Source organism: Pecten maximus, chromosome 12, assembly GCF_902652985.1.
Source record: "Pecten maximus chromosome 12, xPecMax1.1, whole genome shotgun sequence".
NCBI lineage: Eukaryota > Metazoa > Mollusca > Bivalvia > Pectinida > Pectinidae > Pecten > Pecten maximus.
Genome location: NC_047026.1, coordinates 3,169,299 through 3,196,128, shown reverse-complemented (window position 1 = coordinate 3,196,128; position 26,830 = coordinate 3,169,299). Strand labels below are relative to the sequence as shown.

The window sequence follows — 26,830 nt, the reverse complement described above, 5'->3', positions numbered from 1 at the left end:
TGGGGGTTAATGATTGTACTGTACTTACTTGGGAGGGTCCAGATGGGGATTCATATTTGGTTCTTCCTGTCCCTGTCCTGCAGGGCGCTCGTCAGCCTCCTCTAATGACACTAATTCCAACTCCATCTCAATCTTACCCTAGAAAGTATATACAATCCCAATTTACAACATACCCACAAGAACACATAATTAAAAGCCTAGAATGCTGACACAATTTCATTTTTGAACAGAAAATGTCATTTGTATCTAAGATAAAATATCTAAATCTTAACCTAGTCTAAATATGCTGTGTTAATTTGAGTTCTTATTAAATGAGAAGATATCTCAATCTTAGAATATACTAATATGCTGATATAATTCTATTTTCCCTTCAAAAAAAGAAATTCCAATATAATGAGAAAATCTAGTATTGAATGAAATTATATAAATATACTGTCAAAATTCAATTGAAAAGAGGAAAATCTTACTTCCTAATTAATAGAAAATCTTAATCTTTCTAAAGTACCACACAAAAATATGCTATCATAATATGAGATAAAAACACATCTTCCAATTTTAACAAGATGCTGTTGAGGGGTCACCTGAGAAGACAGTAACAATTATAGCCATATTTTAGTTTGTACTATGATTAATACCGTTAGAACACGTTCTCCAGTCTCGTCGTTGAAGCAGGGCCAGAATCCTTTGAGTCTCTTCTGCTCAAACAGAGAGACAAGTTTGACTTCATGTCCTGTCTGCAAGTCTGGCAGCTGACTCAGGGTACAATCTGATGCTTTCTTGGCTGGTTTTGGCAAGGCACTCAAATTTAGCGATAGCGTCCCTGTTATCAAAAGATGAAAATGAGCGCAATTTGTACTAGAGAAAAAGATTCTCTGAGGTAAATATTGAGATTTAGCATTGATTCTGAGGTAAATATTGAGATTTAGCATTGATTCTCCGAGGTAAATATTGAGGTTTAGTATTGATTCTCTGAGGTAAATATTGAGGTTTAGTATTGATTCTCTGAGGTAAATATTGAGATTTAGCATTGATTCTCCGAGGTAAATATTGAGATTTAGCATTGATTCTGAGGTAAATATTGAGATTTAAATATTGAGATTAAGGATTGATTCTGTGAGGTAAATATTAAGATTTAGCATTGATTCTCCGAGGTAAATATTGAGATTTAGCATTGATTCTCTGAGGTAAATATTGAGATTTAGCATTGATTCTGAGGTAAATATTGAGATTTAGCATTGATTCTCCAAGGTAAATATTGAGATTTAGCATGGATTCTGAGGTAAATAATGAGATTTAAATATTGAGATTAAGGATTGATTCTGTGAGGTAAATATTAAGATTTAGCATTGATTCTCCGAGGTAAATATTGAGATTTAGCATTGATTCTGAGGTAAATATTGAGATTTAGCATTGATTCTCTGAGGTAAATATTGAGATTTAGCATTGATTCTCTGAGGTAAATATTGAGCTTTAGCATTGATTCTCTGAGGTAAATATTGAGATTTAGCATTGATTCTCTGAGGTAAATATTGAGATTTAGCATTGATTCTCTGAGGTAAATATTGAGATTTAGCATTGATTCTGAGGTAAATATTGAGATTTAGCATTGATTCTCTGAGGTAAATATTGAGATTTAGCATTGATTCTGAGGTAAATATTGAGATTTAGCATTAATTCTCTGAGGTAAATATTGAGATTTAGCATTGATTCTCTGAGGTAAATATTGAGATTAAGGATTGATTCTGTGAGGTAAATATTGAGATTTAGCATTGATTCTCTGAGGTAAATATTGAGATTTAGCATTGATTCTCTGAGGTAAATATTGAGATTTAGTATTGATTCTCTGAGGTAAATATTGAGATTTAGCATTAAATCTTTTTAACTAACAGACTGATTCACCTCAATACTGTGAATCACTTATATTTCCCATAAGATTTATTTTCATTCTCAAGGAGTCAATCACAAATTAAAATCCTTTGTGATTATTTGTACAAAAATAACACCTTTTCATGGTGGTCAAGGTCTCAATTACCGGTATAGTAGTCTTGCAGAGTCCTAGACTCTAATAGTTAAGTGTTCGCAAAATCATGTATTCACAAAATTTTAATATGAGTGAAGATGTAAGTTCACGAAATATAGTACTCACGAAATCTAAGTGGTTCAAAGTAGTGACCCAAGTTTGGATATAATTGTTTATTGTAGTGTTGGATCACTAATTCGTGTAATGTGAGTTTCAAGTTTAATAAATTCCATAACTGAATATTATGACACAAGTTTGAGATTCTATTTATCACATAAATCAAGTAAGAAAAACTCTCAAACAAGTTCTATATTCTATGCCATTGACGGCCCAACACTCTGGTGTGACATCACGTTGTTCATGACATCAGAAATGACGTCACAATAGTATTACCTGTCTCTGATGATGTTTATGACATGATGGTAGAAGAGGCAAGTTATATGTGGTGAACAATATGGAAAACAAAATCCAAAATGTCCAAAATGCTCAGTTATGGCAGCGACTAATCTATAGAAAAAAATTTGCACAAGTACACAGAAGGCGTAAGGATGATTATGTACCTAGGAAGTCATCCATGGAGAACTTATCATTGTCCCAGATCTGCATGACGAGATTTGGAGGCAGGCGCTGCTCAGTCTCGTCCAAGCTCCAGAAATGTTCCTACGGACAAAACAGTTTATAGAATATGTCTGTATCCCATTGCGTTCATACCACCGTAAATGCAATAAAAACACCGTTCAATCCCTATTTGCAGTACTAACTTATATCCACATTGAATTTCACCCAATGAAACAGCAAAAGCTAACACACCACAATGGTTTAAACTGCAATATGTTAATTTGGTAATGTAACTTAGGGATCTTAAGGCAAGAATCACAGAGATTAATGATTAGAGTAAAATTTTGTTTATCTTGACACTCACCTTCTTCTTCACAACCATCGCTTGTTCAGCTGGCAAATATTCAAAGGGGAAGATGAATCGCCAGTTGAAGTTTCCTTCGCCATCCAGGGATCGGTAGTGCACATCGGTCTCCTGTTTCTCGTCAATACCAGAGATCCATCCCTTAACGTAGATATCACTCATCTGTTCGCCTGTGATAGATTCTTCATCCAGTACGACATCGACGGTGTTCCATACGATACAACGCAGCACAAACCTGACAACATAGATTGTTTCAAAGGTCAAAATACATGAATCTTTTTGTTAGCATTTAAACACTTAAAAGCCTTCTCATTACAATGGTCAACTTCAAAATACTTTGGTTCAAAGGTTAACAAAGGTCAAAGTTTGCTTGCTGCCAATGTGTTAATGGATTAAACTATAATAATTATAAAACAATTAATAGATAAATAAAACAAAAACAAAAAACAAAAAAACTTGGGAATCGGGCAGGTGTCCCAATGATTTCCATGTCCCTGCTGTCTTGGTGAAGGGCAAACATGCTATCATTTGGCTCTCCACACCATCAGTTTAAAAAGGATAAGACATGAGAACTTTGAGTGGGTGTACCTACCCTGATGGTTTGCGTGGTTCAATGTTGAACGGTGATCCTGGAGGTCCGAGTGATTTGGGGAAAATATCCACCCACATCTGTACTTTACCCTGAAACACAAGTCAAGAAAGAGGGAATAATTTTATGATTATTAAGCCAAACGATCTTCCCAGAGGGAATAATTTTATGATTATTAAGCAATACAATCTTCCCAAAGTATTTCTGTGAGGGAATGATTTTAGTATTGGACTGTATTGCTAATGGCATTGATAACAACCATCAATATTTTCACATTTCCTACATCTTTAGCTTATTTAGATTATTCTACCAAATGGGTTCTTCAATATACAAGAAGTTCTCAATCATTACAAAGGTCCTGCATCATTACAAAGGTCCTGCATCATTACAAAGGAGGATTATAGATGGCGTGAAGAGGGGGGGGGGGGGGGGGGGGGGGGGGGGCGTTTAATGGAGATCAAAATTTCAGAGTCAGTAAGTTGTGAGATCTGTTGTATGTACCCATTTCACACCATGAAACATATAGTGATACTGTGTATATAGTTACTGAAACTTTGTTTTGTGGTTTGTGTTGGTTTTATGTTGGATATCCTTTAAATAATTACCTCTGGACACAAGTGGATGGATATATAACTGTGCCACGGTAAGTTCTTTTTCTCGAATGGAGGAATTTTTCTTTCCAAAAAAAGGGGTGGGGTGGGGGGTGGGGGGTGGCGTTTATTAGGGTGGGGGCGTTTATTAGAATAAATACAGTACATTTGCTTCCAAGTATGTGAGAAAATAATAATTAAACATATGGTTCTGCTACGTGAACAAGGATATCTCAACCCTCGTTTAAGAGTTAGGCTTGCAAGCATTCGGCAAAACTCTTACACTCGGGTTGAGATATCCCTGTCCACGGAACAGACCCATGTGTTAGATCACAACTAATATTATACTTCCCAATGACATTTGTAAAGAAATGCGTAATTTTCTCTATTTTCTGATCACTTTGTATGATAAAGTCACCTGTTCTATTCCAGGTTGTATGGGGTTGTACAGGGGTCGCGTCTCAACATGTTCCTTGACGATGGGGAAGGTATTTAGGACATGAAGAGCAAGTCTCTCATCTGGCTGTCCAAGGTCCGGGTCGGAACGTGGATTCACCTCTGCCAAAATGCAACAAAAATAACATTTTTGGTTATTTTTTCTTTTAATATCTTACATTCGTAAATAAAAATTGAACTTGACACTATGAACACACACCAAAACTGCGTAAACTATTTGAGTATTTTTGATACAAAAATCGAACAAGCTGTATGTCTACATATCGATGGGCTTTAACGAATATCACACAGTAAGGATTTATGTACCAAAGTCGGACAAGTTATATGTCTACATATCGAAGGACTTTAATCATATCATACAGTAAGGATTTACGTACCAAAGTCGGACAAGTTGTATGCCTATATAATTTAATTTTGCTTGTAACAAGCATTTTCAGTGGCTCAAAAAATTATGTTATCATCTCATAACTCAAATAATGACTGTGACGTCAGTGGAGTAATCGTTGTTCACGGGATTTTGCATTTATCAATGTGTTTTTAAATATCTGGAGCAAAATAAACATGTTAAACTTAATGAAAACGTTTCTTATCATTGTTTATTAAATTATAAGGGTTAACTGTAATATTTTTTTACGTTATTGTCCAATAACACAAAAAAACTGGGGTGTACTCTTTTCATAAACCGCTTCGCAGTTTATTCAGAGTACACCCCAGTTTTTTGTGTTATTGCTCAATAACGTAAAAAAAAATATTACAGTTAACCCTTAAATATCGAAGGACTTTAATTGATTTCACACAGTAAGGATTTATGTACCAAAGTCGGACAAGTTATATATCTATATATTGAAGTGCTTTAACGAATATCACACAATAAGGATTTACGTACCAAAGTCGGACAAGCTGTATGTCTACATATCGAAGGGCTTAAACGAATATCACACAGTAAGGATTTACGTACCAAAGTCAGACAAGCTCTATGTCTACATATCGAAGGGCTTAAACGAATATCACACAGTAAGAATTTACGTACCAAAGTCGGACAAGCTGTATGTTTTGTTAGCAACCTTAACACTATTTGTGCCGTAGAAGAGCGGACCAGTCAGGTGGTTTTTCTTACAATACCAGTCCAATATCTCCTTTGGTTTTTGACTGTCTCTCCACTGGTTCACACCGGACCTGTTCACAGACAAATCATAGGTACCAATCAATATCAGACTTGTTTATCCATACACTGAAGATACTGATTCTAATTTCCATAGATAATGCAGACTAACACAGAAATTGTTCACTTATAGATAGATAATATCATAACACACAGACCTTGCTGAGTAATTTTGATTTAGCTATGAATACTACACATCTCATTCTGTATTCATTTTTCATTTTCATTATTATTGTATTTTTTTCTTTTTTCTCAGCCGTCTTGAATAATTTTGGCTGAGCCATGAATACTACACATCTTGTTCTGTATATATTTCTTTATTTATTTTTCCATTTTCATCATTATTTCATTTTTTTTCTTTTTTCTCAGACGTCATTTTTGACTGAGCTATAGAATACTACATATCTTGTTCTGTATATCTTTCTTTCTTATTTTCTATTTTCATTATTACTATTTTTTTATTTTTTTGTTACGCTGCCATCTCGAATAATTATTCATTAAACAGATATTTTTTTGCGGAGTAATTTTGACTGAGCCATGAATACTACACAACTTGTTCTGTATATCTTTCTTGATTTATTTTACATTTTTATTATTATTATTTCATTTTTTCTTTTTTCTCAGCCATCTTGTATAATCATTTTTTTAAACATAGATATCTTACAATTCATTTGTATTCTCAAACCTGGTACTGCATTTGAAAATAAAAAAATTCAACTGTTTCAGGTCAACGACATACTTACACATAATATGACTTAGGGATACCACATGTGGCTCTGTGTTTGGACAGGAAGCGGTTCTCAAGGTCTATGATGGTCTCACCAATGAGGTCATCACTAGTGATGATGTCATAGTCCTTGATCCTAACAATGAGATCCTTCCTCACTGGTAATGTACAGTTCAGTTCAAACATCCTGTGGGTCAAACGTTAAATAGAGGTGAACAGGCTATCTATATATCTAGGTCAAAGGTCATTCAAGTCAACAGAATACAGGTCAAAGGTCATACAAGTCAACATATTACATATAGTTCAAAGGTCATACAAATCAACAGAATACATATAGGTCAAAGGTCATACATATATACAGAATCAGTGTTATCGACTTTAAGTCTGTAACAAAATTTTAAGGATTAACTTTTTTGTCACGAGTTTTAAATATTGATCCAATCGTAGAAAGTATGACCTACTTTCCAAAGACAGGTTCGATGGAGTTCGGCACATAATCGTCCCGACTGCTGACTTTTTTCTTGCCCAGTTCAATCTCCACATAAGGGTCAGCCTGTAATATAAGGTAACATTTCATGTCTGTTACATGTCAAATAATGTATCATATTCTTTAAATTTAAATTGTTCTTGACTAATAAAAAATGTTCTGCATCCAACTTTCTATAAATAGAAGTCCACAAAAACATCACTTTTTCAAACTTTCATAAGAAAATGCAGCTTATGTTAGAGGGAACCAACACATTGAATATCAACTCTAAGTTGGGAAGGACTTGGACAGTGAAAGAGCATTTTTGATAATATTTACCAAGCATTTTTGTTGGAGCTTCCTATGGAAAAAGCACAATTGGTATGGACTGTGGAATCTTCAGATATATAACGGATATTGATAAGTTTTTTCTATTATGGATTCCTATCAAAATGTTGGAAGTTTTTTTGTAATACTGATCTTGAATGTTCTCCGACTTATCGCTTGTGTAGTGATACAAACTTAAACAGAATTTAGTCTAAAATTAAACCTACTTAAACCTATTTGGTTTAAAATTAAACCTATTTAAACCTATTTAATCTAAAATTAAACCTACTTAAACCTATTTAGTCTAAAATTAAACCTACTCAAACCTATTTAGTCTAAAATTAAACCTTTTTAGTCTAAAATTAAACCTACTTAAACCTATTTAATCTAAAATTAAACCTACTTAAACCTATTTAGTCTAAAATTAAACCTATTCAAACCTATTTAGTCTAAAATTAAACCTTTTTAGTCTAAAATTAAACCTACCTAAACCTATTTAGTCTAAAATTAAACCTACTCAAACATATTTAGTCTAAAATTAAACCTATTTAGTCTGAAATTAAATCTATTTAGTCTAAAATTAAACCTATTTAGTCTAAAATTAAACCTACTTAAACCTATTTAGTCTAAAATTAACCTACTTAAACCTATTTAGTCTAAAATTAACCTACTTAAACCTATTTAGTCTGAAATTAAACCTACTTAAACCTATTTAAATTAAGTTGTAAATGCCATGATAACCTACCAGACCACTGGTGTCGTTAGGCTGTAGGCCTATGCCACAGATAACATAGACACGCACGACACATTCCTCGGGTGTGCTAGGGGGTAGGTTACTGAAGGCTCGCTCAGGCAGCGGCTCACTCGGGTCAGGGGGTAACGGGTACACCTTGAATGAGCCCTGCAACAAAGAATTACACAATGGATTAATCTTAAATACAAAACAGCACTGTTGTGTCATAATAAAGTAAAAATTAATTTTTATTAAAAAAAAATAACTCTTATCTGTGTATGTTCACTAAATTTGCATTGAAGTGTTTAGATTAATATGTAAATACTTCTATACAAATCTATTTTTCTGTTGCCTTTTGAAAGACGATGAAGGTTTGTGATATTCAAAAAAAAAATTTAAGGTAAAACAAGAGATCCCAGAGGGATCTTGGCGCCCACCATTGAATGATCTTTATAGGTTCCATGTCAGATTGATCTTTTCCCTACTTTTCCCTTCCTCTAAGTCTTACTTATCTGTGTAAATTCAGAAACAGCCCTCTAGTACTTTTCAAACAAGGGGAACCTATATACAGAATTTAAGGTTTAGCTATAATGGCTGTCTGTCGGCCATGTTGTTTTCGTATTGTTCCCAATATGCAAAACTAGGCACTGAGGGGAACCTACATATGACATTTGAAAAAGATCCCTTCAGTACTTTCACAGAAATAGCGATAACAAACTTCAATTGTCAAAATCCGAAATAGCTGCCTGTCGGCCATGTTGTTTTCTGATTAGTCTCAAAATGCAATATGCATAACTAGGCACCGACGGGAACATGCATATGAAATTTTAGAAAGATCCCTTCATTACTTTCTGAGAAATAGCGATAACAAACTTCAATTGTCAAAATCCAAGATGGCTGCCTGTCAGCCATGTTGTTTTCTGATTGGTCTCAAAATGCAATATGCATAACTAGGCACTGAGAGGAACCTGCATATGAAATTTCAGAAAGATCCCTTCATTACTTTCTGAGAAACAGCGATAACAAATTTTAATTGTCAAAATCCAAGATGGCTGCCTGTCAGCCATGTTGTTTTCTGATTAGTCTCAAAATGCAATATGCATAACCAGGCACAAAGAGGAACCTGCATATGAAATTTGAGAAAGATCCCTTCAGTACTTTCACAGAAATAGCGATAACAAACTTCAATTGTCAAAATCCAAGATGGCTGCCTGTCGGCCATTTTGTTTTCCGATTGGTCCCAAAATGCAATATGCATAACTAGGCACCAAAGGAAACCTACATATAAAATTTGAGAAAGATCCCTTCAGTACTTCCTCAGAAATAGCGTTAACAAACTCCAATTGTCAAAATCCAAGATGGCTGCCTGTCGGCCATGTTGTTTTCTGATTGGTCCCAAAATGAAATATGCATAACTAGGCACCAAAGGGAACCTACATATGAAATTTGAGAAAGATCCCTTCAGTACTTCCTCAGAAATAGCGATAACAAACTCCAATTGTCAAAATCCAAGATGGCTGCCTGTCGGCCATGTTGTTTTCTGATCGGTCCCAAAATGCAATATGCATATCTAGGCACCAAGAGGAACCTACATATGAAATTTGAGAAAGATCCCTTCAATACTTTCTCAGAAATAGAGATAACAAACTTCAATTGTCAAAATCCAAGATGGCTGCCTGTCGGCCATGTTGTTTTCTGATCGGTCCCAAAATGCAATATGCATAACTAGGCACCAAGGGGAACCTACATATGAAATTTGAGAAAGATCCCTTCAATACTTTCTCAGAAATAGAGATAACAAACTTCAGTTGTCAAAATCCAAGATGGCTGCCTGTCGGCCATGTTGTTTTCCGATCGGTCCCAAAATGCAATATGCACAACTAGGCACCAAGGGGAACCTACATATGAAATTTGAGAAATATCCCATCAGCACTTTCTCAGAAATAGCGATAACAAGAATTGTTTACGGACGGAGGGACGGAGGGACGGACGGACCACGGACCACGGACGCAGGGCGATTTGAATAGCCCACCATCTGATGATGGTGGGCTAAAAAAAAGAATTTGTCACCAAAGTGATGCAAGCTACTTAGTACACAAGTATTGGTCTTAAAAGAACCTGCCTACGGAAGGTCTGAAAAAATAACCTTGACCTTTGCTGTTAACCTTGAATTTACTCAATTAACATTAACATAGAGCAATGATCTTGAAATCTTAAAAAGTTGCAGCGAACATTTTAATTTTTGAAATGACCTTCACCTATCCTTTTCAACATTAAGCTATGTCACTAACCTTGAATTGGCCGACAACATTTCCTTCTTCGTCCTCCTCGTCTTTGCCGCGCGATAGGTCAAAGCAGTGACAGAAGTCATCAAAGGATTTGTAGGTCTCCGACTTTTCCAGATCGTTTGTGAACACCTAAATCCAAAGAAAGACAAGCCTTACAACAAACTGTCTGGAGAAACTTCATCACCTTAAGAGCCTTTAAGACCGATTCTGGAAATGCCAAATCAGGATTTAGAGGAAATTCTAATGACTTTCCGGGGACTTCCCACATAATCTGGGATGGTTAACCCAAAATTCAGTAGATAAGTAGTTACTTTGTCACTATATAATTAATAATTCACTAAATACAGTTCCTCTCTAAGAAATTTCTTAAAACATTTTCTTAAAGAATCATTTTTAATTTATTATCATTATTAATTAAAATTAACCATTGTTGTCATATCTTAATATTGAGATGTACTTATCAATAGCCTGACGTAATTTACCCCTGCGCATGTTCATATGGAACATCCCCTGAATGCGACAAAAAATGTCGCAATTTTTTTTATGCACTTTGTCCCTCATTTTGGATGTGGAATGAGGGAGATCTCCCTCATTGGAGGTTTCAGAGGTTGACATGTATGCATGCTATAACCCTCAGCTTTCACTACAAAGACTTTAGTGAATAATTAATTTTCAAACAGTTAAAGAAATACAAGGTACCAGGAGTTGGTTTCTAACTCATTAAGCACAACTAGAAAATCTTCAGGGCTCAAAGTAGATAATTTTAACAGGTGGCTTATTTGACTACCAAGTCATAAAATCTAGGCACCAATTGTAAAAGTTATTAGCCTTGCCTAGTTGTCATAAATTTGAACAAAAAAAAACTCTTTTAATGCTTTAGGTTAGTATAACACCTCTGTAACTTTTTTGATTGTGAACATCATTTTAGCATTGACTGCAACCTTTGAAAGATTAACCAAATCGCAAATTTACACAATTTTTTTAGTGGCCATGCAGGCACCTTTAAGGCGAATGGCCACTAAATTAGGCGTCACTTTGAGCCCTGTATCTTAACTATAAAGCCTACCAAGTTTCAAAGAAATCGGCAAAAAAAACTGCTGGAAGAGATTCTGCAGACAAGATTCAAGAACTAGTTTAAGAAATAAGCAAAGGAGCAATGACTTTTGCAAAAAATAGCGGAATCAAAATTCTTTTCAGAGAAACATAATTACATATCATGATTATAATGCAAACAAAGATTCAAAGAGATTGGCCCAAAAAAAAATGAAGGAGATCTCTGGACAAACCTAAGTTTTCACACCCTGGATAGAAGGACGACGCCAAACCATAATACTCCAATCAAATTTGACAGACATAAAAATAACATATTTAATCTATTTCAACTTCCAAACTATTCTTCAATATGACACTTTTACCTTTCTTGTTGGCTTTGTCAGAAAGACAATTAAATATGAAGCAATGTTAATCGTGACCTCACTTTTTACTGGACTTACTTTGTCAGAAAGACAATTGAATATGAGGTAATTTTAATCATAACATCACTTTTAACTGGACTTACTTTGTCAGAAAGACAATTAAATATGAGGTAATGTTAATCGTCACCTCACTTTTTACTGGACTTACTTTGACCTTGTCCATTCCTTTCTGGAGGTATTTGCGACATTTTGTCGTGTCCCCTATAGAAGCGTAGTATTTGGACCACCAGTCTAGCTCTTCGATATCCTTAGTGTCAGGCTGTGGATAAAGAGTAAGAAAACATATGTAATATTATCTTCTATACACCTGTATCACAATGATTATATTGGCCTTTTATTTCTCAGCTAAAACAAAGTAAATACATTTGATCCAAAACTGAGTTTTTAGTGATAAGCTTGGAAATGTCTGCTGTTGAAGTTTTATGACATGAAAGGAGTAAATTGAGATCATTGTATTTATATCTATATAATTAATTTTTCTTTGTTTTCATGGTAAATACTCAAATGTGATTGGTCGAAAAATTCTTTTCATTCTTCTATGAAAGAAATTCCGAGAATGGCGCGAAAAATGTGACGTCACAATACGACAACTGACGTTGCGTATTGATTTGAGAAAAAGAATCCCATTTAAAACCAGTAAAATTGTACATAAAACATGTTTTAAATTAGAAAATCATTTTCAAAAATTAATTATAAGCGTTGATGTCAATTATTTTTTAGTTTCATCGGGGTATGAAACAAATTTTGTTTGCAAACTTCTGTAAGAATCCGCTATGTGGATTCATACAGTTTGCAATCAAAATTTGTTTCATACTCTGATGAAACTAAAAAAAAATGACATCAATGGTTAAATGAAATATAAATACAAATTTTTTTTTTTTTTTCAGGGAGGGGACAAGGTGATGCTCCTGTATGGCTGTAACAAGCTTGGAGGGGCCTTCACACATGGATGAATAGGGGCCAACACTTATGATCAACTTAAAGATGGAGAATAACTGCAGGCCTATGAAACTACTATTTGTCAGCATTTTCTACTTAAGTGTAAAAGACGTTGATGGGCTTACTGCATGCTAAATACGTTCAGGTCAAACAATACGTTTAACGTAATTAATTCACTTTAGACCCCCATCCCACCCGGAACTTCCTAATAACGAAAGGAAAAACTTATGTAAATGTATAATTATACATCAGTAAGCATTTCTTCATCCGGACACAACAGGTTTTAGCCTGCAGAAAGGACAACATTTTCGTCAGATATCTTGAATAATTTTTAAAGAATATTCATTAATAATTTTGCATATAATTCTAACACAGCAAAAGGCACTCCTAGACACAATACCCGACTTTAAATTTTTCAGGGACACAAATAACATTCACTTGATTAAAATTCATTTCCAGAAGTTGGAATACAGGTATTATCTGAATATCTAAACCATGTAATTATACTGTCACACAGACAAATCAAAAAGGTAATAAATATGATTATATTTAAGATAGGAATTCACAAAACTGAAAAGTACCACATTTCATATACATGTCTGAAATATCACTAGTACATTATGTATGTATAGAAAACAATTTATTTCATAAAGAAAAATAGTTTAAAACCTAACCAGAAATACTTTTTTTCATTTCATTATCTTAATGCAAGATTCATGTGAAATTAAATATGCAAGAAAAATTCATCAATATATGAAAATTACTATTATCATGAAAAAAATTAAACAGATGAAAGAGTCATGCAAAAAATATTTTAAACTGTGAAATGATAAACATGAAGATGAACAGAGAAATCATCAGGCATGAAAAGGAAATATGATCAAAATAAGGTCAACATTTTGTCCGTGAAAACTGTACGACTCTAATATGAATTGGTCCTGTTCTCATTCTTACTAACTGGTGTCGGACATTGCTAACTTACTATCAAACTAATTCAGCGATAAAACTTGAATTATAGACAATTTTTATGAAAAAAAAAGAATTAAAACCGAAAATAATATGCTTATGTCCAATGACAAAGTGATATGCATGTATATTCTTTCATCAAAATGCAAAATTGTATGAAAAGGAAAGAAGAAGAATTTACCCAATCAAAATGCTGAGCGCACAACTCCATGCCATGGGTACAAATCCTACCAAGGTTAGGCAGAGATCACTTAAAAATCTAAAGAGGAAACTTTCAAAAATCATAGAATCCAAATTCTGCTCAAGAAAACCTAGTTGAACATCATGTTTATATGACAAAATGATTTTCTCCTTTGTTGTTTGTGCTTTTCCTTGAATTTATTTCTCCGTTCAATTATCTTATCAGGAAGCATTTCTGACTCGATGACTTACACATATGACAGAATTTACTATAACTAGTTCATATCAAATTTTATCACATTTGAAACCAACAGGTAAGTCGAATGTGCCCTTATAAACGAAATTCACAAATTCTGCTGGTATCTGTTTAAAAGACTTTTGAAATAAGAAAACAAACCGTTGATCAAACACATCAATGAAAATATACAAAGCCACAATTTTTAAGAGAAGAATATAAAATTTAAAATAAAAAAAAAAATAAAAAATTGAAAGAAAAATTGATTTAAAACTCCCAAACCAAACTGAAAGCCCATCCTTCAGAAGACATTGTTAAGTGCTTGCAAAGAGTGTGCTTAATTAAATTTAATTTAGCTGAGAACTGAAATGAGTTCCAATCACCCTACATCCACATATTACTTATAACAAAACATGTTTACCAAATATGGTAATAGTGAATCAGATTTTTTCAGATTTACAAAAAAAAAAATATGTAAAATATTTTTTAGATTTAAACACATATGATATTTCCCCACAAAAACCATTGACTGTTTTAAATGATATAATATATATATGCAATGAAAAAAATGTATGAATTATTATTGATATGATAATAATGAGCTGGCTGAAAATTTTTGTCAATATCTTCTCAATTATAATTCTGACAGTGAAGATATGAAAATATATTTGAGATATTTTTTAAATTCATTTATTCTCTCTGAGAGTCATTTCCCTGAGATCTGGTCATATTATTTTTTCTCGTAAATATTATAGATCCTCTGACGCTAAAACGGATCCGTAATTTAAATGTTTTATAGTAAATATTCCTTCACCAATAAATTTCAGAATATTCTTCACATATTTATATCGAAAGCAAGATATTCACAATTCGAAAGGACAAATGATTTCATAATGACTGCTATGTCACTTTCATCTGACATCATCTGTATTTTAACAGAGACTTGTCCATGAGGAGAAATGTCTCACAATATATAATCGGCTCACTGTGAAATATATCTCGACCATGTAATCTCTGTGTATACGATGCTAAATTTTACAAAAGAATGCTTTTTTTTGGTCACATATATTAAACTAAGTTATTTTATTTCATTATTGATTTTTTTTCTTTCTTCCTTTTTTTTTTTTTTTTTTTTGAAAATACAATATATACACATATATTAAACTATTATTTTATTTCATTACAATTTTTTTTTTTTTTTTTTTTTTTTTTTTGAAAATACAATATATACACATATTATAAACTAAGTTATTTTATTTCATTATTAATCTTTTTTTTTTTTTTTTTTTTTTGAAAATATAATATCTACACTTATTATAAACTAATTTATTTTATTTCATTATTAATCTTTTTTTTTTTTTTTTTTGAAAATTCAAAACCTAAATATAAAATTTATTACCACTGCATTATACGATCAGAGCAGACCCTGATGTGCAGAAATATTAAATTTCAAGTTGTGTCGACGGATCCCACATTAGAAATACGAGTATATGTGCTTTGTCTACAATAAAAATTAATTTTACAACACCAGAGGAAAGTCACTGAAGAGAAATAAAATGAGGCATTAATATCCCGAGGGTCGCAAACCTCCTCGTCCTTCTGCTTGGACTTCTTAAAAGACGGTAAATCTAGCTGGGGAAATGCCATCTTCTTTATTCCAAATAATGATTTGGCACTCTTTATAAAATAAATAGTCATAAAACGTTTACTAACAATATTTGAATGAAAATTCTATAATTTCTGATATTTCCAGAAGACAAATTTATATGTATTTATCAACTGTAATATCAATCATCAATATCTTTGTTAGCCTTTTACGAGATATTTTTCGTAAAAGGATTTAGATTTTCAGACAAAGTACAGATTGCAGTACTCATCGGAAACATCATACAAACACAGTGATATTTTCGAATTCATCCTCTGCACCTTTTTCAGAAATGTCTTGAAGAAAAGTGCATCTTGTTATATTTTCACCTAAATCCTTAGTTACCATGACAACATCTAGTCGTAACCCTGCCAACATCATGCCACCTTGGTAGTACAAAAGCAAGCTACGTGTAAGCATTATGGGATATTAAAGGGACATCACGGCAAAAAAAATATTAACTTATAATTTGATTGCTTGTGTTTAATACATTTCTTAATACGTTTCTTTACTTTCCGGATATTCAAATCAATTTTACATGTCCAGGTCAACCGCTCAATATAATTGGGAAACACCTCTCAAATTTACTGCCGATAACATTACCTGGCTATTTTGAAAAATGAGAAAGTCATTTGTAAACTGGAACACATGATTCATAAAAAGACTCAGTATGTAAAAGTATATTTTTCATCATCAGATCTAGTTATAAATGTGGCAAATATTATTTGATAATTCAAAGTCGGTCCGGAAGTATGAAAACCCCAACAATTTTACCAATTTATATTTGTAAACAACATGTATACGTGAAGTGTGTATATAGAGGTTACAAAGCTCGTGTCTTTTGTAACTTTTACAAAATAACTTACACGAGTGTGAAATAAATTCCATATCCAACAATCACGAGTCGTGTGACCTGTTTCTAAAGCAAAAATATTATCGGCTTGAATCAAAGCTAGGGAAACGTGGCCAAGCATAATTTCACGTATGCAAATAAAGTGTACCAGTGACGTCCGGACCCGGTGATGTGACGTCATTTGATTATTGATGATGTCAATAACAATTGCAGCTTAGGTCAAAGTTCGAATTCTTGACTAACCAAAAGATCGCAAGGTCATATACCACTAGTGGTATATAACATATATTTATCCAACAGTCGGCACATTTATACAATGAATTGAGAGTGGAATAACACAGCGTATTGTGTTAGAAAAAGGTTTGCCTCATCTGTCAATACGCACAACAGGTACTGCAGCAGGATATGTGCATCTTCTAAAGGGATTTCTATTTTATGATTACTGATTCACATCTTCATATTCAAATCTCAGCAAAATCCAAATGTCATTGCCTATAAGGTAATAAACACACTTGGTACATGTATATACATTTTTTTGTATATATCCAATAATAATTTTTTTTTTTTTTTTTTGTTATACCGTGATGTCACTTTAAAGGGAGGTAATCTGGGATATTATAAGCAAGGGAGGAAATTCTCCCTCTCTACCATAAATCACCTCTCTCCTTTCCTTGGACAATGCAGATGAAATCTTGGACTTAGCTTTTTCAAACCTGCCCTGTGTAGCAGTGTAATTAAAGGACTACAGTAATTACATGTATCAAAACACAGGGACAAAACATAACTCTATATGTTATCGAATCATCATTAAATATCAGTAATATGGAAAACACAAAAGACATGTTTGTTATCATGACAAGCTGCTAGATGTTGAACTTCAAATCTATCACATTATTATCATTTCAAAGAGCAATCATCACATTATCATTATTTCAAAGAGAACATACCATTCATAGAATTTAAAACTTATTTAAAGATAGAGGTCATCAGTAGAAATTTCATGTTTTTTCTTTGGTACAGAAAGTGAAATCTGTCTTGATTGGGTCTAAATATTTTCAAAAACATTCCACAATAAGAGAGATTTTGTAGATTTATAATGTATACAAAACATTAACATTTGGTTTCACACAGAATCTGGACTACTTAGCTAACAATTTTTGACAGACAAAAAGGGAGATAACTTGATTTCATACAGACTTAAAGGGAGATAATTAAGTTTCACACAGAAACTGGACTAATTAGGACCTGTCTCTTTATGTTGACAAACGGGTCTGTCAGCTTTTAATTGTAATATTTCAAAAATATATCTCGACGGATATGCGAATGTTAAGACAGGCCTTGTAAGTCATTGTCAAGACTCGTCTGAAAACAGTATAAAATCACCAGGTCCATCTTTACTTTATTAACAAACAACACCGATCCAACTGGTCCAACCGTTTTGACCGCAAATACGAAAACAGCCTTAGCTAACAATTAAGACAGTTTGACTAAAAGGGAGATCATTTGGTTTCACAAAGAAACTGGACTACTTAGCAAACAATTTAGAGAGGTTTACTAAAAGGGAGATAATTTTGTTTCAAATATAATCTGCACCACTAAGCAAACAGTTTAAATATCTAGGATTGCTGAAATAAAGAAAACTATTCAAATAACAATAATATATCCTAAACATGATAAAGATTCTTTCTCCCTTTATATAAAAAAAAACAAAAAAAAATGTAAATATGCCATCTTGTAAAAAATGTATGTTGAAAAATTCTATAAGGAAAGGGCCAGCCCAATTCTCTTGTACAACAAACACACAAAGATGATTGTTTAAATAATCTTGTGTATAAATAATCTTGAAGATTCACTAAGAAAATGGTAGAAATGTTATCTATTTCAGATAAATACATTTCATTATTTTGTTAAGTCAATGGTAGATATATTATCTATTTCAGATAAATACATTTCATTATTTTGTTAAGTCAATGGTAGAAATGTTATCTATTTCAGATAAATACATTTCATTATTTTGTTAAGTCAATGGTAGATATATTATCTATTTCAGATAAATACATTGCATGATTTAATTAAGTCAATGTATGATACATATATGTAAGTATGATCAATACAAGACTCAGTATATCGCAGTAGACCTACCTTGGTTTTATCATCAGCAGGCATGTCGATTATCGTGTCTCCGCCGGGACCGTTACCCACGATTCCACCTAGCAGCAATAGAAATCAAAATAACAAATAAATATGATATAAGGTTAATTCCTTGACAGGTAAATCAGTTTTTTTTTTTAATATTACATGATTTTTTACAATTTCTTTCTGTCACATCAATAAATAGAAAGCAGAATTACATTAATCTAAAGGTTTGTCATGCAAAAATTACAATAAATATTTTTAATTTTTTATTTTTTTTATATAATTTATAGAATTTGCATCAAAATAGATGAAACAGTAAATAAAGTTTCTACGAAACAGTTGCCATGGTAACTACGACACTAAGCTGCAGTACAGTGTAGTAATGTCACTGTTTACTCCTGGGGGTGAGACAACAGACCAAAGACACCCTGGGGGAGATGAATGGAGGGATCAAGGGAGACCATTGAGGTTAAAGGTCAAAGAACCACACAGACCACAGGGTATAAGGTTATAGTAGGTCATAGGTCAAAACAAGTGTTGTGATAGCTGCAGGCCAACATCAGAGTGGACTAACTACTAAAAAGGTAAACACATCACAAATATGGAGAAGTTTTTTGAACAACAGAAAACGTTTCAACATTTTTCTTTAGCATTTCTGGTTTTAAAGTCAGTATAAAACAAAAGGAAGTAGTTCATACAATGAAACTGAAAATCCATAAAGTTCTCAGGAATGCACAACAGTACTGATTTGGACATGATGGCCAGAAATTTTCTAGGAAACGGTATGACAAATTGATTTCAACACTGAAATATAGAAACTTTTATACGTCAGGGGGAAAAAATTGGAAAATTATTTGCTAATCTTATCTATGTTAGTTACACAGACTGTTATAAAGCAGGTTTAAAGAGGTGGGCAAAATTGTTTGCTTCCAATTTAATTCTAAACAGAACTAATGTATTAGTAAAATATTCAATTGGTTCATAGACGCAGTCACACATGCATGCCTTTACTATAAACAATGAGTAGACAAGGGAGATAACATTCAACAAGTCATTAGGAAATCATTTTCAAGATTATTATTACTATTATAGATTATGAAATCAAAAATAATCTATATTGAAGACCTTTAAGATGAAAAATTACATTTCAAATGTAATTTTTCATCTTAAATGTCTTCAATATAGATCATTTTACTACCTGGGTATTGGTTAATGGGGTTGGACCATGTAATGTCAGAAGTGTATAAGGGGCAGATAACTCTATATGAGGAAAACAAGATTAGATTTTCGAGGTTCTATCATGTCTGTAGTCTAGAAGATCATGCGAGGGGACATAACTCTGTAGGAAGAATATAGAAAAGTGGACATTTAAAATGACAAGTCAGGGGCACAGAACTCTACAGGAAGTACATAAGTACATTAAACGATTATGTTATGAAACTAAATGGTGTTTATATATAAGAGGTTTATAGCAAACCTCAGAACTCTATGAGAGTTTGTATATCAAGGGCAGATAACTCTATAAGATTTTTAAAATCTCTGATTATATGTGACCACAGGGTGTCTTTAGCAAAGCTATCCCAGAATCAATACCAACAAGGCAAAATTTGGAGACAAAACCATCTATCTCAATAATTTACTAAATTTTCATAAATTATCTTTTTTAATGAAATATTCTAATTACCACCTTATGCCATAAAATAGATTTACATATATCTCCATGCCTTCTTTCTGGTTGATTCGGGAACCACCTTCGGTGACTAACTACAGATAAGCATCACTACAGGAGCGTACAATGATACACAAAGATTAGCGGTCTATAGGCGTTTAACAATATATATATACACACCACAGGTAAGTCTAGTGTAGGGAATCGTATACGCTTGTGTACAAGGTGTGGCCAGCTATAGTGCTGAGACAGGTTCCAGTCAATATCACAATGAGCCTCAATATAATTATTTGTGAATCATATACTGTTTAAAACTATATTTCCAATTTAACAGCTTCTTGAGGATGTACATATTATCTGTATCCATTGCCAAGGTAAAACTTGTAAACCCTTGTTTTTGAAAGTATAAGTCTCATCAAAGCACAGCCAATAGCTCCATTATTATTCAGTTTGTAAAACTGTGTATGTAAACATTTTTAATTTATCACTGATTGAGAAGAAAAAAGTCAAAAATGCTAAAAAGCATTGAAAATCTCTGAGATTCCATCTGAAACTTTTTATGCAACAGATGAATTATGGATTTATTCTTTCTTTTATAATTTCATTTTTTAATAATTAAAGGAGGAATGGAAATTGTTTAGATTATAATTAGTATAACTACAAATGTACAAGATTAATATGACTGGGTTGGTGAGTTGAGAGTGGACGGTAATGTATTGGAAGGTCCTGGTTGTGGAGTGGGATATAGGAGGAGGGATATAGGAGGAGGGATATAGGAGGGATATAATGTATTCTATATCGATTCAAACACGTCAACCGCTGGACAAAACTGGACACCAGTAGCAGATACTCAAAAGGGCAGCCAACACACCTACGACATATTTTAGGATTCCATGTTAATAAAAACACATTTACAACATCAATCTTGCACCATGCGTCTCAGTTTCTCTCTCTGTCTGTACCCTTATTTCATCAAGGATATAGGCGATAAATTGCTCACTTAACCCCTGTTGGTTAGATATGGAAACCAAATCCATCCGCAATTTTTCCGACACTGATCTTACCTGTGAGGGTATGTATCTCCGAACATTCCACCAAAGTTCGTGTTGAATTTGTATTTTCATTCCATACAGATCTCACCCATGCATAAACCTAATGATACAGTCATTTTATATTTCACAATCGTCTTTTTTCATTTTTACAAAGGCAACAAGCTACAAAGCATGGCTACGTATTTACCTTCCGCCGGCTGTAAGCACAGATAAATGATAAGTATACACTTTAGATTATACAGGTCATGTGACCAGTCTAAATCAAATCACATGACAGCCCATCTATCGAGTCACATGACCAGTCCCTACATTTAGTCACAGGGCATTCCTAATTCCTAAACCAAACCACCACACTATTACTACAAACCTCTATGCCGACAGAATATTTACTCTATCCTACTCAAGCTTATTCGGTTTAATCAGCCAGAGTTAAATGCCAATTGTAAGAAACTACCGACATTTTAACAAAACCACAATTCAAACTTAAAATTTATAAAGTGAAAACAAAATATTGACAAAATAACTTGACCACATGAATTTTGTTTATCTAATTCGAATTTTAACGACTGTGATTTCACCGAAAATTAAACGATGACAAATTCATGACAAAAGTACAACTGTCTGTATAATCCTTTGATTTCCCCATATAAATTTTTGGTAAGTGTGTATTGATATTGAATTGATATTGACCTGAGTTTATGATAAAATTCTTAACAAGTTTCCTGTACAAGTATATCTGAATTTTTTCGAAATTTACCGAAATTTTGCTGTTTCAGTAAAATCCATCAATTTCTTTTGACAAATTGTGTGAATGCAAGATTACCTAGTAGTGTGTGTGTACAACAGGTTTTTCATCAACTGACCCCAACCACCAACTCCGTTTCGAAAATCAACTCTGTTTCGAAAATCGTAAACGCCAAAGGCAAATCATTACCTCTCAACCACACAACTGCAGTGTATCAAGACGTTTCTACAAGGTGTATCTATATTCCGACCCCTGAATCACTTATACCAATGACAGAACTTAACACTATAAACCAGGATCATAATTATTCAGTAATAAGCCCATTCCTATCAACGACAGATCATTAGTAATGCAAACGATTTCTTTGTCCTCAATAAACCAAATTTATCTGCAGTTATGTCCTCCCAGGATTCCTTACTGAGAAATATGGCTATACATGTACAAATGATTTTAAACATATTCTTGAAGAATGTACAAAAACAACCCCTCCCTAGATTGTGGAGGCAGTGATTTTGTTAGTATGGTCACTGTCTCTTAACACTGAATCCATTAGAAATGATTTCTACACTGAAATAATTGTTAGACTTCAACAACCAAACAAACCCCAAAGCTGTATGTTAGTAATGCTGGGAGCTTGTAAAAATTATGATAATGATATTAATCATGTGCAGAAAATAAAACTCTTAAAATTTAGGAACCCAACATTGTGAAAATGTTGGTTAAGTCTATAAAATCTTAAATTGAATTTGCAAACGAATACAACACTTAATTTTAAAATTTATAGTTAAAAGTCCAAAAAACACAACAGAAAATTTTATAAAGTTTCATATTTAAAAAAAAACATACAACATTAATTTTGAAATAATGTAAGAAAAATGTTTAAATAGAAGAAAAAAATATCAATATATCACAAGAAAAAAGTCATGCTCAAAAATTAAATAAAATATATGACAATTTTGTAATTATTAAAATTAATTAGGTCTATTTATATATTATGCTAAAAATTTCTTAATAGTAAATCTAGTGTCATTATAACTACAACTAGCATAAGTTATATAATCACACACTGTCTGAAAAAAGTACTATTTAATTTATTTTTGTTAATGAAACAATTTTGATTGATTTTGGTATTAGAGTAAATTATCTGTTTCCGTATATACAGTCTAAAGTATAGTGTAATTAACAAATTATTAATTTGTATAGAAAAACAAAATTTTGTTATTATCTGTATCGAAATATTTGATAATCAATAACTGCAGGTTAGTATTGACTATAATTCATCTGTGAGGGGTGGGACAGAGGGGGGTCTAGAGGAGAGGGTGTCTCACCCCCTGAGTATCCGCCACTGAGGGTCCCCGTGTCAGCACGTTGTGAGATCTTAGAAAGCCTTTCAGTGGAGATGTCTAGCAAAGCAACAAAAGGAACTGAACCCTGATCATCTTCATCCGGGGCGGCTGCTGTGATTGCGGGCTTGCAGCGGAACTCTTCAAATGTTTTCAATACATGTATTCCAACCGTCGGCTTGCGGCCAAATTGGCGATGGTCCCGCACACGAATGTTCATAGGTGGCATGTACAGTTCCTCTCGTGGCAACATCTGATGATCAAAAGAATCATTTCTACAAGACAGCCTTTTATCATATATATTTTTACATAAATATGATATTCAGTATGCCGTAATTTTTATATATAGAGAATACATGGTCAGTGTCTTAATATACTGAAACGAAAAAGAAACGCAACATGGAAAATTGTGATTAATTTTGTATTAAATATACATATCTGTATAAAAATCGCGGAAATAAACATGCACCCTGCCTAACACCCATACCAATCTTCAAAATCACCCAAGTGTGACTAGAGACCTATGCACTTCCGGCGCGGTAAAAACATCAAAAACCGTGCCTGTACAAACATATGCGTTCTTTTTTCATTCAAACCAGTATCAATTCATCACTAACATTGAGCCACATCATCGCCAATACTTTTGCAAACAATAATTCCTTTTACAATTATGCCACGGTTATCAAAGGTTGATAGAGGACGTGCTATAGCGATGCTTCTGGCAGGGAACACGCAACTTCACGTCGCTCGACAATTCAGAGTTCACAAATCGACTATTAGTCGATTAGTTTCACGTCTTAACGCAACAGGAAGAGTCGATGACCAGCCGAGATCAGGACGTCCACGCGTAACGTCGCGACGTCAAGACCGGGTTCTTAGGTTGGCACACCTGCGTAACAGGAGATTAACGGCCGCTGAAACGGCAAAGAATACGATTGGTAATCATAACCGTCGAATTCATCCCCAAACAGTGATCAACAGACTGCGTGAGGCTAATTTGCGTGCAAGGCGACAGTACGTTGGTTTACCACTAACACCGCAACGTCGAGCACGTCGTATGCAATGGGCAACGGCACATATGCCCAGACGTTTTCCTATGAGACGTTGGAGGTCTATGCTCTTCACCGATGAATCTCGATTCACGTTATTTCGAGCAGATGGCCGTCAACGTGTGTACCGGCGTCGAGGCGAACGTTTTGCTGACGCCTGTGTTTTGGAACACGACCGATTTGGGGGTGGATCAGTTATGGTTTGGGCGGGAATCTCCCATGGTTTGAAGACGCCTTTGGTGATAGTCAATGGGAATTTAACGGCCGTACGCTATCGGGATGAGATCCTTAGGCCCCATGTTGTGCCGTTTGTTAGGCAGCATCATCTAACCTTTCAGCAAGATAACGCGAGACCACACGTTGCAAGAGTCTGTAGAGACTTTCTTGCGACACAGAACATTGTTCCTATAGATTGGCCTCCATATAGCCCCGACCTGTCCCCAATCGAGCATTTGTGGGATGAATTAGACAGAAGAATTCGAAATCGCCGTAACCCCCCAAATACCCTCCCTCAGTTAGCAAATGCACTCGTCCAAGAATGGAATAACATTCCAATACGGAAAGTCAATGCCCTGATGAACTCAATGCAACAAAGAATTAGAGATGTGATAACTGTTCGAGGAGGACACACACGATATTAGGGCACGGTTTCAAAACTGCTGCCATTTCAACTTGGATTCACGTAGGGTACTACCAATCATGACCTTCTAGCAAAGTGATCTGTTCTTAAAAATCTCTAAACATTTAAAGGATGTTACATCAATATTCAATATTAACTATTACATATGAAATTTAAACATAATGCTCACAAGTATTATTTTATTAAACCTACAATTTGAAGTTGCGTTTCTTTTTCGTTTCAGTATATATAAGCTGTATTTTGGTGAGGGTAAAGAAAGACAAAAGTGGCGAGCCTTGGCGAGCCACTTTTGTCTTTCTGTCCCGAGCCAAAAATACAGCTTATATTTTAAGACACTGACCATGTATTCTATTTATCCTGCAACAGTCATAAAAATAATCATCAAAAATAATCATTTTGAAGTGAAACGGTGTCAAAAATGACAGAAATATGTTCGCCTTTCAAACGTAGTTTCACTTTGAAGTAGGTCAGTCGAACTGACGCACGTGCTAAGATTCCAAAATACAGCTGTTTTCCGTCACTGCCGTATACAGCAAAAATATATACAGTGGGTGTATTCCGACAATGCGGTGGCAGTTGCAGGATAAATATATATATATGCATGTACAGGTATGACTCATGAACCAGGAATCCAAAATCAATACTGTCCTTTTCTCAGAATATCTTAATCTGCTTGAAATATCATTTCAGTATTCTTGTCTTTAAAAATATACATATCTATCTCAAAACATTAAACATGGAATATTTATAGAGTATTCTGAATCTTTAAGGGCGATATGTTTAAAAAAAAAAATGAAACTGAAAAAGGCAAACTACCAATTCAATAAAGGAGACAGTACCAGTAGGCTTATATGTCCTTGTGTTTTTGAGAAAATTAATATAATAAACGTCTTCAAATTTCAGGCTACTCAGGAGTATTTTTCAGATTTGTGATCAAATTTCAGACCAGGGTCGTTCTCGTTTTTGCAATCCAAACGGTTGGACTAGTGGGAGTGGTGTTATTCGTTTATGAAATAAAGACAGACCTGGTGAATTTAAAGTGTTTTCAGACGAATCTAGACAAAGACTTCCAAGGCCTGTATTAACATTTGCAGGTCCGTCAAGATATATTCTTTGAATATTGTATTTAAAAAATGACGAACCGTTTTGTCCGCATAGACGAACAGGCCCTAGATTTAAGCTGAAATGTCATTGAGTATTTTTTTCAGTTTTGTGTTCAAATTTCAGGCTAGATTTTAGGCTGAAATGTCATTGAGTATTTTTTTCAGATTTGTGTTCACATTTCAAGGTAGATTTTAAGCTGAAATGTCAATGAGTATTTTTTTTTTATTTGATTTTTGTGTAATACTTTATTTTAACCAAATAACACAGCATCTCATCTTACCACGTCAAAGAAGAGAACAGATTCCTCAAAGTTGGGGTTTTTCTTGGTGTTTTTGATGACCTTGGACGACACCAAGTGGCCACCGCATTCAAACTCAATACTAGGAGAGGTAACTGCTGACAACTGGAATTTCTTCATGTTCCTCACCCCCCAGCATAGCACCTGTCAATATATAACTTCAGTATTAACACAAAATCCATATCCGTATCAGCAACTGACATGCTGATACTTAAGAACTG

The 26,830-nt window shown here is 33.7% G+C and overlaps 1 protein-coding gene across 8 annotated transcripts in view; it reads right to left on the bottom strand.

Moving 5' to 3' along the window:
- Positions 1-26,830, bottom strand: part of LOC117340012 (dysferlin-like) — a 91,207-nt gene that overhangs the window by 4,820 nt on the left and 59,557 nt on the right. For 5 of the 8 annotated variants that reach the window (XM_033901755.1, XM_033901757.1, XM_033901758.1 and 2 more), the window contains 16 exons: positions 26,592-26,753; positions 23,504-23,771; positions 18,716-18,783; positions 17,232-17,291; positions 11,904-12,014; positions 10,284-10,409; positions 8,005-8,160; positions 6,928-7,019; positions 6,483-6,653; positions 5,608-5,753; positions 4,540-4,679; positions 3,535-3,623; positions 2,943-3,177; positions 2,581-2,680; positions 636-820; positions 29-138 (listed from right to left, as the gene is read on the bottom strand). In XM_033901755.1, coding sequence (XP_033757646.1) covers positions 29-138; positions 636-820; positions 2,581-2,680; positions 2,943-3,177; positions 3,535-3,623; positions 4,540-4,679; positions 5,608-5,753; positions 6,483-6,653; positions 6,928-7,019; positions 8,005-8,160; positions 10,284-10,409; positions 11,904-12,014; positions 17,232-17,291; positions 18,716-18,783; positions 23,504-23,771; positions 26,592-26,753 — 2,219 coding nt within the window. The remainder of the gene's footprint in view (positions 1-28; positions 139-635; positions 821-2,580; positions 2,681-2,942; positions 3,178-3,534; positions 3,624-4,539; positions 4,680-5,607; positions 5,754-6,482; positions 6,654-6,927; positions 7,020-8,004; positions 8,161-10,283; positions 10,410-11,903; positions 12,015-17,231; positions 17,292-18,715; positions 18,784-23,503; positions 23,772-26,591; positions 26,754-26,830) is intronic. The other 3 variants (XM_033901762.1, XM_033901761.1, XM_033901763.1) reach the window with 3 other exon arrangements.